At 40.4% G+C, this 16,365-nt stretch overlaps 1 protein-coding gene across 1 annotated transcript in view; it reads right to left on the bottom strand.

Annotated features, from left to right (window-relative positions):
* SLC35D1 (solute carrier family 35 member D1) overlaps window positions 1–12,231 on the bottom strand; it is a 28,712-nt gene extending 16,481 nt beyond the window's left edge. Inside the window, exons 1-8 of the mRNA XM_087719502.1 lie at window positions 12,002–12,231; window positions 10,341–10,374; window positions 10,158–10,244; window positions 8,994–9,061; window positions 3,651–3,722; window positions 3,047–3,115; window positions 2,093–2,195; window positions 179–271 (exon numbers count right to left, since the gene is read on the bottom strand). Of these exons, the coding sequence (XP_087575628.1) occupies window positions 179–271; window positions 2,093–2,195; window positions 3,047–3,115; window positions 3,651–3,722; window positions 8,994–9,061; window positions 10,158–10,244; window positions 10,341–10,374; window positions 12,002–12,216 (741 nt within the window). The 5' untranslated portion in view covers window positions 12,217–12,231. The remainder of the gene's footprint in view (window positions 1–178; window positions 272–2,092; window positions 2,196–3,046; window positions 3,116–3,650; window positions 3,723–8,993; window positions 9,062–10,157; window positions 10,245–10,340; window positions 10,375–12,001) is intronic.
* Between the last annotated feature and the right edge of the window lie 4,134 nt (window positions 12,232–16,365).

Below are 16,365 nucleotides of genomic sequence, written 5' to 3'. Positions count from 1 at the left end.
ATATAAGTAAAAAAAAAAAACTAGGACCCTAAAAGAAAAGAATCAAAGTATGCCACATTTAGATATACTGGCAAACAATATTGAAAAGCAATAGTCTATTCCTAAATTTCCAAGTGATAGGTAGAAATACATTTCATAAAATGAAATTATTTATATAATTTTGGTGTAAAATAATTACCTTTTGTGCATCTCCTGTAAAGTAGGCAATGCCCACAGTAGGAAGAATCATGAATAGTGCATTGTAATAAAGGAGACCATATTTTCCCAGCTCCTGGGAATGGAAGAAAAAAAACAGAAACATATCTTAAATGAAAAATACAATGTTACATAGAAAGCTACACAAATAAGACTGTAGATATGCCCTCAAAATAATTTATGTATGTATGTATGTATGTATGTGTATGTGTATATTTTATATATATATATATATATTAGATTTTACAACCCCCGGTATGCCCAAATATGGGAGGAAGATCACTACTTCCATTCTCTGTCCTTCGGCTCGTCACAAGAGACTATCCAGGAAGAAACCCAATAGTTTTACTGTTGCCTTTTTTGTTACATTTGTTGTATTTGTGCTGATAAATAAATAAAGGGAGACTAGTGTAGATCTATTTCAAGCTATTTAGCTCTCATCAGTTCAAATCCCAGTAAGGGTATGGCTAGCTGATGAGAGCTAAATAGCTTGAAATAGATCGATACTAGTCTTCCCTTATTTATTTATCAGCACAAATACAACATACACATACATACATACATACATACATACATACGCACACACACACACACACACACACACACACACACCCCATATCCTTAGACACAAACCAAATTCATACTCTAGCACAAATCAAGAGTATAACAGAAAATCTTGTGCAGCTACATAATTCATGTCTTCTACAGACTGGTGCCTACTTTAAAAATACATTAAATGAACGTTTAAGTGAAATAAGGATCACAAATTTTATTCTTCATTCAACCAATATCTAACAGGAATAAATATTCAGAGGAAACTCTGCTTTTTACCCACAGAAATTCAGCCTGTAAACTGGACAGATTTTTGCCTAGTAGTTGTCCGCTAAATATGGAGAATAAACCTAAATTTGCCCTTAGACTGCATGTTTGCCTGAAATGACTACGCAAGAAATCTATCCCAAATAACCACAGCAAGTTAACTCACTTAATCCAAAATCTAAAACCGCATCATCTAATCAACCTTCATCCACTTTCACAGCTAGCAAGCTAGCTCTTGATTCACTATGCTTAGAAAGGAACCAGTTAGGCTGGTTATTTAAAGGGGGGACAGTCACTAAACCATCTTATAATTATATAACAGTTCCTTAAATATGTGTTTGTAACCAAGTAATCAATATAATGGCTAGGTAACACTAGTATACTATTGTATTTTGGGAGCCTCAGCTTAGTTGCTTATCCTGTAAATTAATGTAACCAATACCATTTCAGCTAACCTTAAAAACCATATTTGCAGGTTTTCAAGATTTTCTGAAGCTAAATATGAAGTCTGCCACTTTAATTTTGGCAGGAAGTAACTTCACAGTAAAAATAGTTGAGTATTATTGTGCTGCGGAATGTGTTAATGCTCCTGGTGTTATGACTAAGTTATTTAATCCAAGAACACCAACAGAATTGTGGTTGTCTTTGGTAAAAACAGAGTGCTGATTTAGAATAGCAATGAGGAAGATATTACTAGATATAGCTAAATTACATCTCCCTCAACAAGGAATCTAAATAATACGTTGAGAGATTATAAATGGAAGCTTTTAAAATGTTTCAAGCATGACATTTCACAAGATGCTCCATCTCAAGCCTATTCAAGTGGGAAAAATATTTTTGAAGGTTGATGTTTCAAGCTTGAGATGCTTCCAAAATATTGGAACAAACTGTTTCAGTGTTGAGGCAGAATGTTTCATGAAATTTGAGCTTGCAATATTTTAAAATGAAACATTTTGCACATTACTATATACATAACAGATCAACCTGTGGAATATCTTATCCCACAGGAACAAAAAAATATTTTTATTTATCTTTTATTGATCAGCATAGCAACATGCAGCAGTGAGATGAACCCTACCTTTGAATCTAGTTTCTGTTTTACATAAGCGCCATTTGCAGCTGTCAAGACATCATTGATCAAGATAAAAATATATCCTTCTAGATCAAATGCCAAATCAGAACTATGGAAGAGACAACATTTAAGTTACAGAAAATTTGTAACATTTACAAATATAGAACATAATTTACAACAATCCTACAAGTGGGATACATTTTGGAAACAGTATTGCAGAAGAGGCTAGGCATCTGATGAACCCTGATATGTAATGCTCTAACTGATTATAAATATGACTAATGCTGCACTTTAATATATAACATCTCCTGTAACAGTCTGTTCTTTCTTAAAAAGTGAGTGACCCCACCCAACAAAATGTAAATATATCTAATTGAACACTGCTCTAAGTTTAAAATAATTCAAAGTGGATTTAAAGAATCCTATTAATTCCACCTGCCAGTTAAAATAAATAGAATGAGACAATCACAGATTTGTTATGGACCAGGAAAACTATACAAGTGGCTGAAAGCAGAAGAAGAAAATGGCCAACTTCCTTAGCTTACATAAGTGGCCATTAACTCTTGAGATGTTAATGAACTACAACTTTCTGCTTGTCTTGCTAACATATCTTGCTGACTGTGATACAAAATACAAAATACAAAAAGCTGTAAGAAGTATTACTAGATTGCACATAATTTTTTTTTAAAATTCAGACAATACGCTCATTCAATACTTTCTAATTCTATTGCTTAATTCTTTGCATGGGAATTTATCTATTAGAGAATCAAACTTTCCATTTTTGTTGTAATTCAGCAGTGCAGCTGCTTTAATGGTGTATTATGTCAATTCTACAATAACAGGAAATAACCTACATTTGCGCACTCTTTTCATCATTGGATGGAATCTAAACGATAGCAAACTATTTAACTTTGTGGTATGAAAATGTGACAAAAGCATTAGCAAAAAATCAAACCATACCTTGCAGCTACAAATGCACCAATTATCATTGCAAATACTGTCATCCGAATTCCCCAAGAAAATTTTTTCCTAAAAAGAAAGCTTAGTCATTACTGAAGCAAATTTTCAGCAATTCTCAGTACTTTTCTAACTGGAAACAGTTAACTTTCAAGAAAGTAAGGTAAACTGATGAGCTTTCTACCAAGCCCTGTGTATGTTACTATAGCAATGAGAGGAAAGATTAGTATTTGTTTCTCTGGATTCTTTGCACTTAGCACCAAGGTGATCCAGACTTTGCAAGCAACCTGACCGTGTTTACAAACTGCACATTCAAGTCTTTAACCCCAGAACCTACACACAAAATGTATGGTTATCTACAAAGAACAAACAAAAGCATGCACTAAAATTCATTAGAATTAAAGAATCTGCTGGAGTTTCCAATATGAAAAATACACTACACATCCATGCTGCTCTTTGAAAATAAAATTCATATATAGATGGTTCCACAATGCTTTGCAGTTCTCATGCTTCCTACAGAATAACCGTGAAGCATAATAAATTTGGCAGAACTCTGCCCACCAACACATACACATGAAACAATATATATCTTTCTTTTTTAACTCACTTGAGTAAGATTCCTTCTGCAAACATTGTAAATAAAATGGAAAACCGTCTCAGGACTGTAAACATTGGCAGACTAAGAAAAAAAAGAAACAAGAATGTTTTGAATAAGCTAATCATTTTGAGATGTCCCAAATCAATACTTTCATACGAAGCTAAACTAGATAAACTATTATAAACATTAAATAGCACCCCCCAAAAAATATAAGCAGGAAAGATTGCCTCCAACACTGCCAGAAAGAGTAACAAGGAAAAAGACCAAGAATCTGTCAAGATTGCATTAGTATCAATAGCCCCGAAACTGATAAAAGGTTTTGGGAACTGAGTTCAGTTCCAAGTGGGAAGAAAGACATTGGAAACATGGAGATTGCTTGGAAAAATGTTTTAATGGTAGACAGGACCACATGTCTTTTTTGGTCCTGGGCAAAGAAAAAGCACATGGGGAGGAGAGATAAGATCTATACCCTCTCTTGGGCCGTCTTGGAGCTCCCTGTTCCCGTGTAAGAAATGTATTCTGATTGGTTATCAGACTCCCATGGGGCCATGCAGGGGCAACTTTGTAGTGTCTTGAGTTCCAAGCTTGGTTGAATCTTGCTGGGTGATGTAATCTCCCCAAGTGCCATGTGGTGAGTTCTGTTGCTAGATGGGTAGACGGCTAATCCTATCTTTGTTGGATCTTGGGTGAGAGCATTTGCTTATGAACAGACCTAACTATCTCTTTATCTCTTAAGTGCTGATATCTGCTGTGGGCTATTGAGGAGGGTGGGGCTATTAAAAGTGAGTCTGCTTCCTTCCCAAAAAAAACATGTTTCTCCATTTCTCATCCAGGGAAATATAATATTCTGCCTTTAATATTTCCTAGAATATTTCAATCTTCTGGGAGAGGGGTGGGTGCTAACTTCCTACAAAGGTTTTATAAATAAATATGAAGCTAAAAAACATAATCAAAGTACCATATTTCTACTAAACTGTATATAGACAGATTGTTGAGGAATATATGTATTTGCTTCAAATCCTATTCCCTTGAAAGGAGATAAACTCACAAACTTCTGAGTTTAAGATTATATTTAACAATATTCCATAACCATTTGATAAAGGTAACATGTTCCAGTATCTTGCTATACATAACAATGTATTGTATTTTTTAGATAAGATAGTAGCATAGCAGTTTGTCAACTGGATAAAAAGTAAGTTCTCACAACTGAATGCTTTTAAATGCTTGAGGGTGAAGGTTCGTTCTCCAAGCTTGTGGGTTGGTTTCCGAACATTTCGTTATCAGGCTAGGTAACATCTTCAGTGGAGTTTAGGGGAATGTCTTCACTTTGTTCAACCACATGTTGTTTTAGGCCATGAGTTACCGTTGTTAGGACATCCTGATCGATCAGCTATTTAATTAGAAGCCATAAATCCAGGGGGACCCCATTCACAGACCAACTTCTTCGGGTGGAGGACAGCTCCATTCAGGATGATCCACTGTTAATGGATCAACTTGATTTTTACAAATGCAACTTTGGCACTGATGTAATTGAATTTTAGTTTAGTTTTCTGCTTCATTCAGACAATAATGAACTTCAGGTATCAATTCAGGCAGTTTATAACACCAGTAGTTCAACTCAGGTACTAATATTAAAATGAGTGTTATCACCATACTGATGACATTCAATCCTGAAGTGACAGAACCTTGCCAATGGCTTTACAGAGATGTTGAACAACACAAAGGAGTAACACTCCACAATGGAATGGCTACACGCTTGAGTGCTACTCTTCTATTATTACTGACTTGGACAACTCACTGGATAAAATTAAACTCACCATAAAACTGTACTCCCAATTTGAAACCCTTATAAGTGGTTCAGCAAAATGCCATGGTCAGCGGACTAAATCCCCACCAAAAGATCTGAAAGCACCAAAAGAGTCTTCCCCTTATCAAAGTCACAGATGATCATCAACCACCATGATCAATGTTTAGGTCTAGGCATGAAAATCTGACTGATATTTATCCAGGTAAAGTATTCTTCTGGGATTCTCTATAACTGAACATTCACCACCTTCTTTTTCCCAAAAGTAGTCAGTTTTATGGCAGGCCTCATCAAGAAAGGGCACGTTGTACCTCCCTCAAGACAGGCATTCCTCTTTACTTCGAAAGGCATTGATGATGTCCCAGTTCCAGTCACTCACAACTGACCAGAGCAATTCAAATGAACTAGGAAAGAGACAGAATATGCATACAGATGGTAGGGCTCAAATCACAGTGTTATCTTTTATTTGTAATAATGTCTCAGCAGGTAGCAGTGCCTAAGCAGGATGACTTAATCCCCTATCTCAAGACTTAGGTAGGGGATTTTAGTGGCAAATTAAGGCCAACCGAGGCCCTAAACACAGCTGAACAATGGTGCTTTTCATGCCTTCCATTGCCTAACTCAGTGGTTCCCAAAGTGGGCAGTACCGCCTCCTGGGGGGCGGTGGGATGACTTAGGGGGGCGCTAAGAGGCAAGGGGGCGGCAGGGGGGCGCTAAGAGGCAGGGGGCGCTAAGGGTACAACCCAAAGGGGACATCCTCCCAGCGGCGCCTCAGGCAACTTTCTCTCTTGCCGCGCAAGGAAGCTGGGTTTTGCCTTGAAACTTGCTGTTCCAGCAATCTGAAGGGGACATTCTCCCAGGAGCATCTCAGGCCCCTTTCTCTCTTGCCGCACAAAGAAGCGAAGCCAAATTTATTTATTTAATCTCCCACTCCAGCCCCCCCCCCCCGCCCTACTACATTAAGATCCCCACGCTTCCCATTTCTGCTGGAAGCACGCAGGCCATGTGAGCGAGCAGGTGCGCGAGGCCCCTCGATGATCTGAGGGGAGCCGGGAGGTGCCAAACTGCACCCAGCCATCCTTACTCCCTTGCGGCTAAGGGTGGGAGCGCCTGAGATGCCGCTGGGAGATTGTCCCCTTCGGGTTGATGGGACAGCAAATTTCAAGGGAAAACGCAGCTGCTGGAATCGGTGCGCCTGCAACTTAATGCTCTCCAAGAAGTCTGCATTACCGGGAGCAGCAGAAGAGCAGCAGCGGGCGCCACTGCCACCCCTGGTGTCCAGCATTCTACTCAGGAGCCTCGAGTTGCGACCGTTTGCATATCTCTCCCAAGCTTCTCTCGGGAGATGAAATGGCAGGCACCCCACTGACAGTCCTCTGGGTGAAAGGTGAGTGAAGGGTGCAGTGATGGGAGAGGCTGGCCATCCCCGAAGCCAGCTCTTGAGGAAGGAGGCAGAGATGAGGCCCGGGGCTCACTTCCCTTCATCCTCCAAGAGCTGCAGGTGGCAGGGAAAATGAGGCTTCTTTGCCAGCTTCCCAGCTGGCAAAACAGATTTTTTTGCCAACTGGAAGGTATGTGTGTGTGAGAGAAAGAGTGTGGGTGAGAGAGAGAGAGAGAGAAAGAGTAAGAGAGAATAAAAGGAAGGAAGAGGGAGACAGAGAGAAAAAAAGAGAGACAAAGAGAAAGAAAAAGAAGGAAAGAGAAAGTAAGTGGGGGAGACAGAGACAAGAAAGAAAGAAAGAAAGAAAGAAAGAAAGAAAGAAAGAAAGAAAGAAAGAAAGAAAGAGAAAGAAAGAAAGAAAGAAAGAAAGAAAGAAAGAAAGAAAGAAAGAAAGAAAGAAAGAAAGAAAGAAAGAAAGAAAGAAAGAAAAGGAAGAAAAGAAAAAAGAGAGAGACACACAAGAAAAAAAGAATGGATGGAAGGAAGAAAACGAAAGAAGGAAAGAGGGAAAGAGAGATATAAGAAGGAAGGAAGGAAGGAAGGAAGGAAGGAAGGAAGAAAGAAAGAAAGAAAGAAAGAAAGGAAGAAAGAAAGAAAGAAAGAAAGAAAGAACTTATGATCACAATTGAGCCCAAAATTTTGGTTGCTAAGCAAGAGCATTGTTAAATGAGTTTCACCACATTTTACAAGTTGGCCACTCTCACCCGGTCACATGACCGCCAAGCCATGTCCACAAAATAGGCCACACGTACAGAACAGGTTGTAAAAAATTTTGAAACCCACCACTGGTATATGTGTATGTTTGTGAGGGAGAGAAAAAATAATTAAGGTCATTGATCTAAAGATGAAAAACTTTAGATAAAAGACAAAAGTGTTTATTATCCATTTTGGGTTTCTTACAAGAACATCTTTTTGTGTAAGTTTGTGATATCTTAATGATATCTGTTGCAGTTTTGTGCTTTGTGATAATACCTTACTGAGATTACTTCTTTCAATATCTACACAGGAATTATCATCTACTAAGAACAGTGAAGTAGTTACTAAATTTTACTGAGTTTACTAGTTACTAAGGTTCTTGATAAATGACTATCAGACTTTGAAAACCTGGTATAACTGGATCATGTTCAACAATTTTGTTGAATTAACATTAACTAAAAAGGTTTTTAAATTGGATTTTGAATAAATGTGCAATTAATTGTTACAGTTTTGAATTTTACTGTTACTATCTTCCTTCCGTGGTGCAAACCACCGAATCACATGACCCCCCCAGCCACGCCACCAAGCCACGCCCACAGAACCAGTAGTAAAAAAAATTGAATTCCACCACTGGGGGGGGGCACTGAGGATCAGTTTGTAGCACCAAGGGGGCACTGAAAAGGTTTGGGAACCACTGGCCTAACTGATAAGCTATGAAGACTCTGTAAGGATTGATAACTAAAGTCAAGTGTGTCAGTGAAAAAAATAAAGGCACACTAGGATAAGGAGGAAACTCTCTGCCCACCCTTCCCTTGGTTGCCTAAGCATGTATTTATTTTCTTAATGGTTAATCTGGGACTGGATTAAATCAAGATATTCCAGGATGAATAGCCAGCTAGGCGTAGAAGAAAAAATATGTAACTTGGAAGAAACACTAGCAAACTACTTTCAGTAAAATTGCTAACGGTATGGATAGAGTCACAGAAGTCTAATTTGAGAAAGTATATGCATTTTAAGAATATGCATTTTCTGTTGTAATTTTTCCACTTTTATGTTCCTGATTACACATGCAATATTGCAGACTAATCTATGTGTCTTGCCAAAGACACATTCTTACTTGAAAATCCTAGTAAACATTAACATAATTTACTCTGAGTTCAATAACTAGATGACTGAGATGCAAGATAATAATGTATATAGAAATCTAGCTGACATCAGTCCTTTCATTATTCTTCAGGTTTATCCATTCTTCCATTTGTTAAGAATACCCTCCACCTTAGTATTCTAAGATCGACTAGTATTCTGAAGTAATCAGAAGAAATATTTTTAGAGCTCCTGTTATACAAATGTATAGTTTTAATAAAAGCATAATAAAATTATAACCTCACAAATGTATAAAAGTCATCCATACTTCAATTTCTTTGTGCTGAACAGTCCTGTGATTTGGTTCCCAAAATAGAGAAGAGGTAGTGGAAAAGTCTAGAAAATTATAAAAAGGGATAAAACAGGACTCAATGAACAGATATCGTCAGTTTGAGACCTAGCATTCTAAACAATGACAGTTTTATAATGAACAACTTTCATCAGGCACACCACAAGCCCAATGTTGTTTAAGTGTGGTTTAACGGCTTTAACACGTCACAGAAATATGATTTTGAAATTCAATTTACAACACAAGCACATGCATCCTCCTTTTCTTCAAGACTTTGTTCATTTATGAAGCCATCAATAGAACATCTATTATTTCAAGTTATGTTGGGCATGTATTCATAAACTGAGGTCACATTTAAATCAAGTCATTTGTTCATATGTGTACATTAGCAGCACACTAAGAATCTATGACATGATATCGGTATAAATACAGAAAACAGCCACTCTTAATACTGTACCATGGTTTGCTAAACAAGTTCTTCGAATACATAAGTTATGTAAATAGCCTCAAGACTCATAACTGGGGAGTTCTGACACAAATAAACATTTCAGCTATGTGAGGCAAAATCTTATCAAAGTTTACTTAGAAATAGGATCATTAATTTATTTATTCCAGCATACAGAAGATTGTATTTTGAGGGAATATTAATTGGAAGTAAGTCCTTTTCCATTTAAGTGATTGTATTTCTAAAGGGAAAATTTTACATCACTTCAGGAAGAGGCAATGGGAGCCTGTGTGGAAACTTCCCTCACCTCTTTTAAAAGGGGGGGGGAGAATTTAAACGCACACACAGGGACATAGTATACTGCAAAGCATTCCGTTTCAAAGAGTATTTCTACTCCTCCACGAGCTCCAACGGCTTTTTTAGAAGTATAGAAAATGGGTCACTGAGACTTAGTCCTCTCTTAGGAAGATTGCCAATGCAAAGCAAATATACATTTAGTATTTATCCCTCTATTAAGAGAATTCTACAAAATAAAGGCTAGAATTCTGCATATTTAACAGCACTTTTTACACATTTTAAAGTATGTTCTGCCAAATACACCAAACAATACTTAATGAAAGGATTATTCATTACTTCCATCTCAATAATTATTAGTTTTAGGAGAGAGGAAGGAGAGCGAGACAAGAAACATATCGTACCTTTCGAGGTATATGTCTATCAAAATCTGGAAACTTGACCACCCTGAGTGCCTTTCCCACCCAAAGGACAACTATGGTAGCCAGCATCTGTAAGAGACGAAAGAGAAATCACTAGATTGGGTGCCTCTAATTCTCCCTGCCCACTCTATTTAAAGAATTTCTGAAACACAGACTTCAACGAACCTGGCCTAGTCCCACACAGAGTGAGGAAGGAAATCTGTAACAGACCACAAACATGTTAAACTGTATTAGACAGCCGAGAAACTTTGAAAAATCATACAGGAAGGAAAATGTTAATTGGTGGCAGGAAAAACGGCCTGCCTCTACTTTTATCCTCACTTAAAACTATTCTAAAATAAGGGATGCACTTCATATTCTTTGCCCTTGCAACCAACGCCCTTGCAAACGTAGTCCTAACATGTTCAGCACAGATGCACTTCTTATAGTACTTATTCCAGAAGAACATCAAGGTGCAAGGACACAGAACACAATCAACAAGAAAAACTACAGGGCACCTACAGGAGGCCAGTTAAAAACATGTAAGGAAGGAAGATTTCCAAGCAATCTTTAAAACAAGGGGGAGAATGGCAGGGCAAGTGCAACCACAAACTACCCAAGTCAGTCAGTTGGTCAGTCAGTTCTCTGGAAATTTAGGGTGTTGCGCATGGCAACTCGCTGGAGTCAGTGAAGCTTATTCCAACCCAGCGGCCCAGATACAACTACAGATATTCCTCTACTTACAACAGTTCACTTAGTGACCTTTTGAAGTTACAATGGCATTGAAAAAAGTTACTTATGACCATTTTTCACACTTATGACTATTACAGCATCTCCATGATCACATGATTTACATTTAGATGCTTGACAACTGATTCATATTTATGACTGTTGCAGTGTCCTGATGTCATGTGATCCCCTTCTGCAACCTTCTGGCAAGCAAAGTCAATGGGGAAACCAGATTCACTTAACATCATTGTTACTAATTTAACAACTGCAAATGTGGCAAGAAAAGTCATAAAATTGTACAAAAGTTACTTAACAAATGTCATAAAATTTGGGGCTCAATTATGGTCCTAAGTTGAGGACTACCTGTAGCCCTCAACGTACAACCATGATTGTGCCCAACATTTCTGTTGTTAAGGGGGACAATTACTAAGTGGGTTTTGCCCCATTTGCCACAGGTTGTAAAGTGAATCACTGCAGGTGTTAACATAGCAACACTTTCATTAAGCGAGTCTCATTTCCCGTTGACTTTCCTTGTCAGAAATTTGCAAAAGGTGATCACGCAACCTTGGGACACAGCAGCGATCATAAATATGAACCAGTTGCCAAGCATCTGAATCACAGGGATGCTGCAAATGTGGAAAACCGGTCATAAGTCCCTTTTTTTCAGTGCCACGATCACTTTGAACGGAACTGTTGTAAGTGGAGGACTACCTGTAGGACAAGGGAGTTCTGTCATTTCCAGAATCCTGGAGAAGAAAAGGCAACTTCCCAGCCCAGAGACCTCCTTGCAAGTGGTTTCATCGGACGAGACGCTAAAGGCGGACAGCAAAACCTCCCGCCGGGCATCCACACTGGAGAGATGAGCAGGCGTCGCTCCCCTTTCTCCGTTAACATGGAGGCGGCTTTTTCTCCGACGGCAACGTCCGGGGGAAGGGGGGGAGGGCTTTGCAAGAATACAGCCCCAAATCTTAGCGGTTCATGCAAGAAGGAGCCGTCAACCGGCCTTCAACATCGTTCTGCAAACACACACACCACATAGCGCGCCCGCCTCCACCCCCTAAAACTTCCACCGGGGCCAGCGCCAATGAACTTCGCCCCGGGCTCGCCTCCTTACCCACCCGTAGCTGGTGAGGACGCTCTTGTTCACCATCACGATGAGGAAAGAGCTGAAGCCGTAGAAGGCAGCCGCCAGCAGCTTGAGGCAGGCGGAGAGGCTCGGGGCCGCCGCCATGCCCGGCTCCTCATCTCCGCTAGCTGGGGCAGCTACTACGGCGACCGAGGGAGCTTCTGCTTTCACGCCAGCTGCTTGACGTCTGCGCACGCCCGCCGACATGGTTGCCAGAGGGACGTCGAGGAGGGGGGCGGAGCCATGGAGGAGAGCGCGAGCTCGGGGCCGCTTCGTAGCTGGAGCGGGAAAGTGGGCGGCCTTGCCGGAGTTCTCGGAGGAAGAGGAGGTCGGGGTGGGTGGGAGAGAAACAGCTGACGGAGGGAGATCCTCGTTACTTGTAGGACGGCTTCCCTCCGTGTCGTATCTTCCAGAAAGGATGGACGATGAGTCACGTCATCTTCATTTAGTACTTCAGTACTGTAGAACATACTCAAAGCTAATGGGCGAGTCAAACCAATGCAACAGTTCATTTAGTTCAAAGTTACAAAGGCACTCGAAAAAGAGCGGCTTATGGTCGTTTTTCACATTTACGACCACATCCTTTTGTAGTATTCCCCCAAATTGTGTGTGTGTTTGTATATGCATAATTTTGTATTTATTTATTTATCTGGTCATGTTTATCTTTATATTACAGGTGGAGACAAGTGGTGGGATTCAAAAACATTTACTAACGGTTCTGTGGACATGGCTTGGTAAGCCTGGTGTGGCTTTGTGGGAATGGCAGGGAAGGATACTGCAAAATCCCCATTCCCTTCCCACTCTACCAGTGGTGGGTTGCAGGCCTGGAGCACCTAGTACTGTTCCAGTACCGTGTTCCGGAGGGGCCTGCCCGCCTGCACTTCTTACCTGTCTTTAAAACCTTCGGCGCTTCCACACACGTGCATGGTGCGTACAGCGCCTGCGCAACGCTCCACCAAGCAGCTGGAGTGTCGCGGAGGCTTGCGGGAGCATCTCTGGATGGTAAGATACATGTGCGTGTGCGCCACATGCATTCATGTGGAGGACGCCAGGCCCTATTGCAGCCGTACTGGTTTCAATGGGATTCGGAACCCACCACTGCACCCCACTAACCTGCTTTCCACTTCTTTTCTCCTGTTGAAGGCAACAAAAGAAGATCAGCGGGGGGAAAGGGGCAAGGCCAGCCTATTTGCCGGTTCTCCGAACTAAAAATTCCCGCTACGGGTCCAGAATCGGTCAGAACTGGCTGAATACAACCTCTGGGGGAGACCCTTTGAAAGCTATATGCAACATAATTTCATTTTAATGTATGCCGATTAGTGAACATTCAAAGTGACAAAGTATTCTATCCATGTGATATCAAAATTAAGATGCTTGCCAATTGGTTCATATTTAGGACCATTGCTGGGTCATGTGGTCACCTATTCTGTAGTCATGTGGTCACGATCTTCTGACAAGTAAAATCAATGGGGAAGCCAGATTCACTTAACAACCATGTTACTAACTTACCGTATTATTTGGAGTATAAGACACACTGGAGTATAAGACACACCAAGGTTTTGAAGAGGCAAATTAAAAAAAAAGTTTTTGTACTCTGCAAACCTTTCAAAAATGGCCCGTTTTTCATGAAAATGGCCCTGTTTTTTTCCCCAAAGAAGGGATGAATAGCCTTTAGGGGGCTTGCAGACTGCTCCTAGGGGCTGGAGGGGCAAAATTGAGCAAAAAATGTGCTGTTTTTTGCTCATTTCTGCCCTCCCCTGCCCCCAGGCGCTCTCAATACATAATCATACACATACTCACTGCAGCCAGGATTGCTTTTGCACAAAACTGGAAAAAAATCAGTACACCTTCAGATGAAACTACAATCAGGAAAATACTCGAATGCGCAGAAATGGATAAAATGACAATAGAACTAAAAGAAAGAGAAGAATAGGACTTCTATAAAGTATGGAATAAAATGTACAAGTGGCTAGAAATCAGAAGCCAAAACAAAATAGAGAATACAAATATATGGAGATACAAATAATGAATATTATTATAAGTTAATATTATATTTGCTACCTTATAGGACAAAGTTATAGTGATAGGAAGGCAATGCAGAAGGGAGAATTATAAAAGCTAAGCAGGAAAGCCAATATTGAAAGCTGTAAAATTACTGTATATTGTTATGTATGTTCTGTGTTTTGTTTTATTTTATTTTTTTCCTTGTGTCTTTTTTACGGTTCCACCACAAAACCGCGGTAGACAAAAGCGCGCTCGACGAAAGCGCGTACGTGACGTCATCACAGCGCGACGAAAACATCGCGCTGTGATCGGTAAATGTAAAATTAAAGCGAAAACCTTACCCTAACCCCCCAAAACCTAACCCTAAACCTAACCCTAAACCTAACCCTTAACCTAACGCTAACCCTTAACCTAACGCTAACCCTTAACCTAACGCTAAACGTAACCCTAACGCTCTAAACCTAACCCTAACCCTTAACCTAACCCTAAACCTAAACCTAACCCTTACCTTTATGTGAATCGGCTTGCTTTAATTTTATTTTTATTTCAATTTTTAATTTTTTTCGTCGCGCTGTGATGACGTCACGTACGCGCTTTCGTCGAGCGCGCTTTTGTGGACCGCGGTTTTGACGGGTCACGTTTTTTACTGTTTTTAAAGATTAAACATTCAATAATTTTTTAAGAAAAATGTTTTCTTCTTCCTCAAGGAAAAAAACAGTCTAGATCAGTGTCACCAACCAGTGGTCTGAGACAAAATTTTGGTGGTACGCAGAGAAATATTTGCATTTTTCTTGAGGAGCCCAGCCAAGGTTTCCTGCGCATCTTGCCCTTCAGTGCCTTGACTCCCAGGGACAAGATGTAGCAGTTAGCTTGGCCACCTGTTAGCGGAGAGAAGTGCCCAGGGTTAACACTACCTTTAATGCCCATTGTGGATGCTAGATCAGCCTCCTGCAAACTCTGATCTTTCAAGGAGTGCTCACTGATGCGGCACAGGAAACTTTTGCCGGGCTCCTCGAGAGACGAGAGTTTGCAGGGGGACGATCTATAATCTGCAATGGATAGCAAAGATAGGGTTGACTCTAGCTGCTTCTCTCTGCTGTAGTGCTTCCCGGATAGGGTTTACCAGTCCGAGCCCCGAGCAGCAGGAGACGAGGGTTGCCTTGGCGCCACCAGCAGGCGCAAATCTACCACAGCAAAGGCGGGATGCTGGCCATCAGTCTCCCCATCTTTGTTTTCCTTCACTCAGATTGACCAAGCTTCTTGAGAGAAGGTTTCTAGGCTTTGTGCCTGGACCAGGCACTTTCTCTTGGGCCTCCCACCCAGAAGCTTTGCAGAAACAGAAAGGTAGGCCTGAAAGGCAGCTGAGCCTCTCCCCCTCCCAGTGGTCCGTGGGATTTAAAATTATGGATTTGGTGGTCCCTGAGGTCCAAAAATTTGGAGACCCCTGGTCTAGATGCCTTTTGAAAAAAAACACTTTTGAAAGAACCCTCTGAATAGAATTTTTCTCTCTATTATCCCACTGCCAGAAAAGTAATAAAAAAAGGATGAAGGGAACTGTAGGAAGTTATTACCCAGCCCTCTCCCAGAAAAATGAAATATCCTATTGAAAAGGCAGAATATTTCTCTGGATGTGAAAAGAAAGAAACATGTTTTAAAAGACAGAATAGCTGCCTGTAGCTTCCTGCCCATCCCCACCTTGTTAATGGGCCATTAAGAAAGCCAAGCTAGTCCACTTTACCTAATAAAGACTTCTCCACTGCAGCTCCAGGGGGATGGGAGTAAAAGCATGATAATATTGGCCCTTTACTCAACTAACCACATGGCATCTGAGAACTCAACCAAACCTGGATTCAAAACACAGCCTAGAGAGTAGCCCCTGCATGGCCCCATGGGAGTCTGACAACCAATCAATACATTTCTTACACAGGAACAGGAAACAGAGAGGTGGGACTGAACAGGTTATAAAAAGCCTAGAAAGCCCCTCCCTCCTCCTCTTCTCCACCAACCTTGAAGCATGTGATCACCTTTTCTGTTCAGGGCTCAAGCCATGTGGTCCTGTCCAACAATAAACCATCTTTCCAAGCAGCCTCCATGTCTCCAGTGTCTTTTTCCCCACTTGGAGCCGAACCCAGAAGGACATTTCTTTCATCAGAACGAAAGGAAAGGCAATGCAGAAGATTCTAATTCTTTAGAGCTGCATTCTTTTGCAAATTGGAAAGTAACAACAGTAAAATTAAAATACCCTTTACATGCACATTTTTTTCTTGTTTGTTATTCTCAATATATATTGATTTTCTCTCTGAAAATTGCTATATTCCAATGCCTCACTTGTATTTCAATTATTGCAGCAAA

The sequence above is a fragment of the Thamnophis sirtalis genome, unplaced genomic scaffold (genome assembly GCF_051295495.1).
Source record: "Thamnophis sirtalis isolate CommonGarterSnake01/CBP01778 unplaced genomic scaffold, rThaSir2_p1.2 scaffold_7, whole genome shotgun sequence".
Classification (NCBI taxonomy): domain Eukaryota; kingdom Metazoa; phylum Chordata; class Lepidosauria; order Squamata; family Natricidae; genus Thamnophis; species Thamnophis sirtalis.
This window is presented reverse-complemented; position numbering and strand designations above follow the sequence as displayed.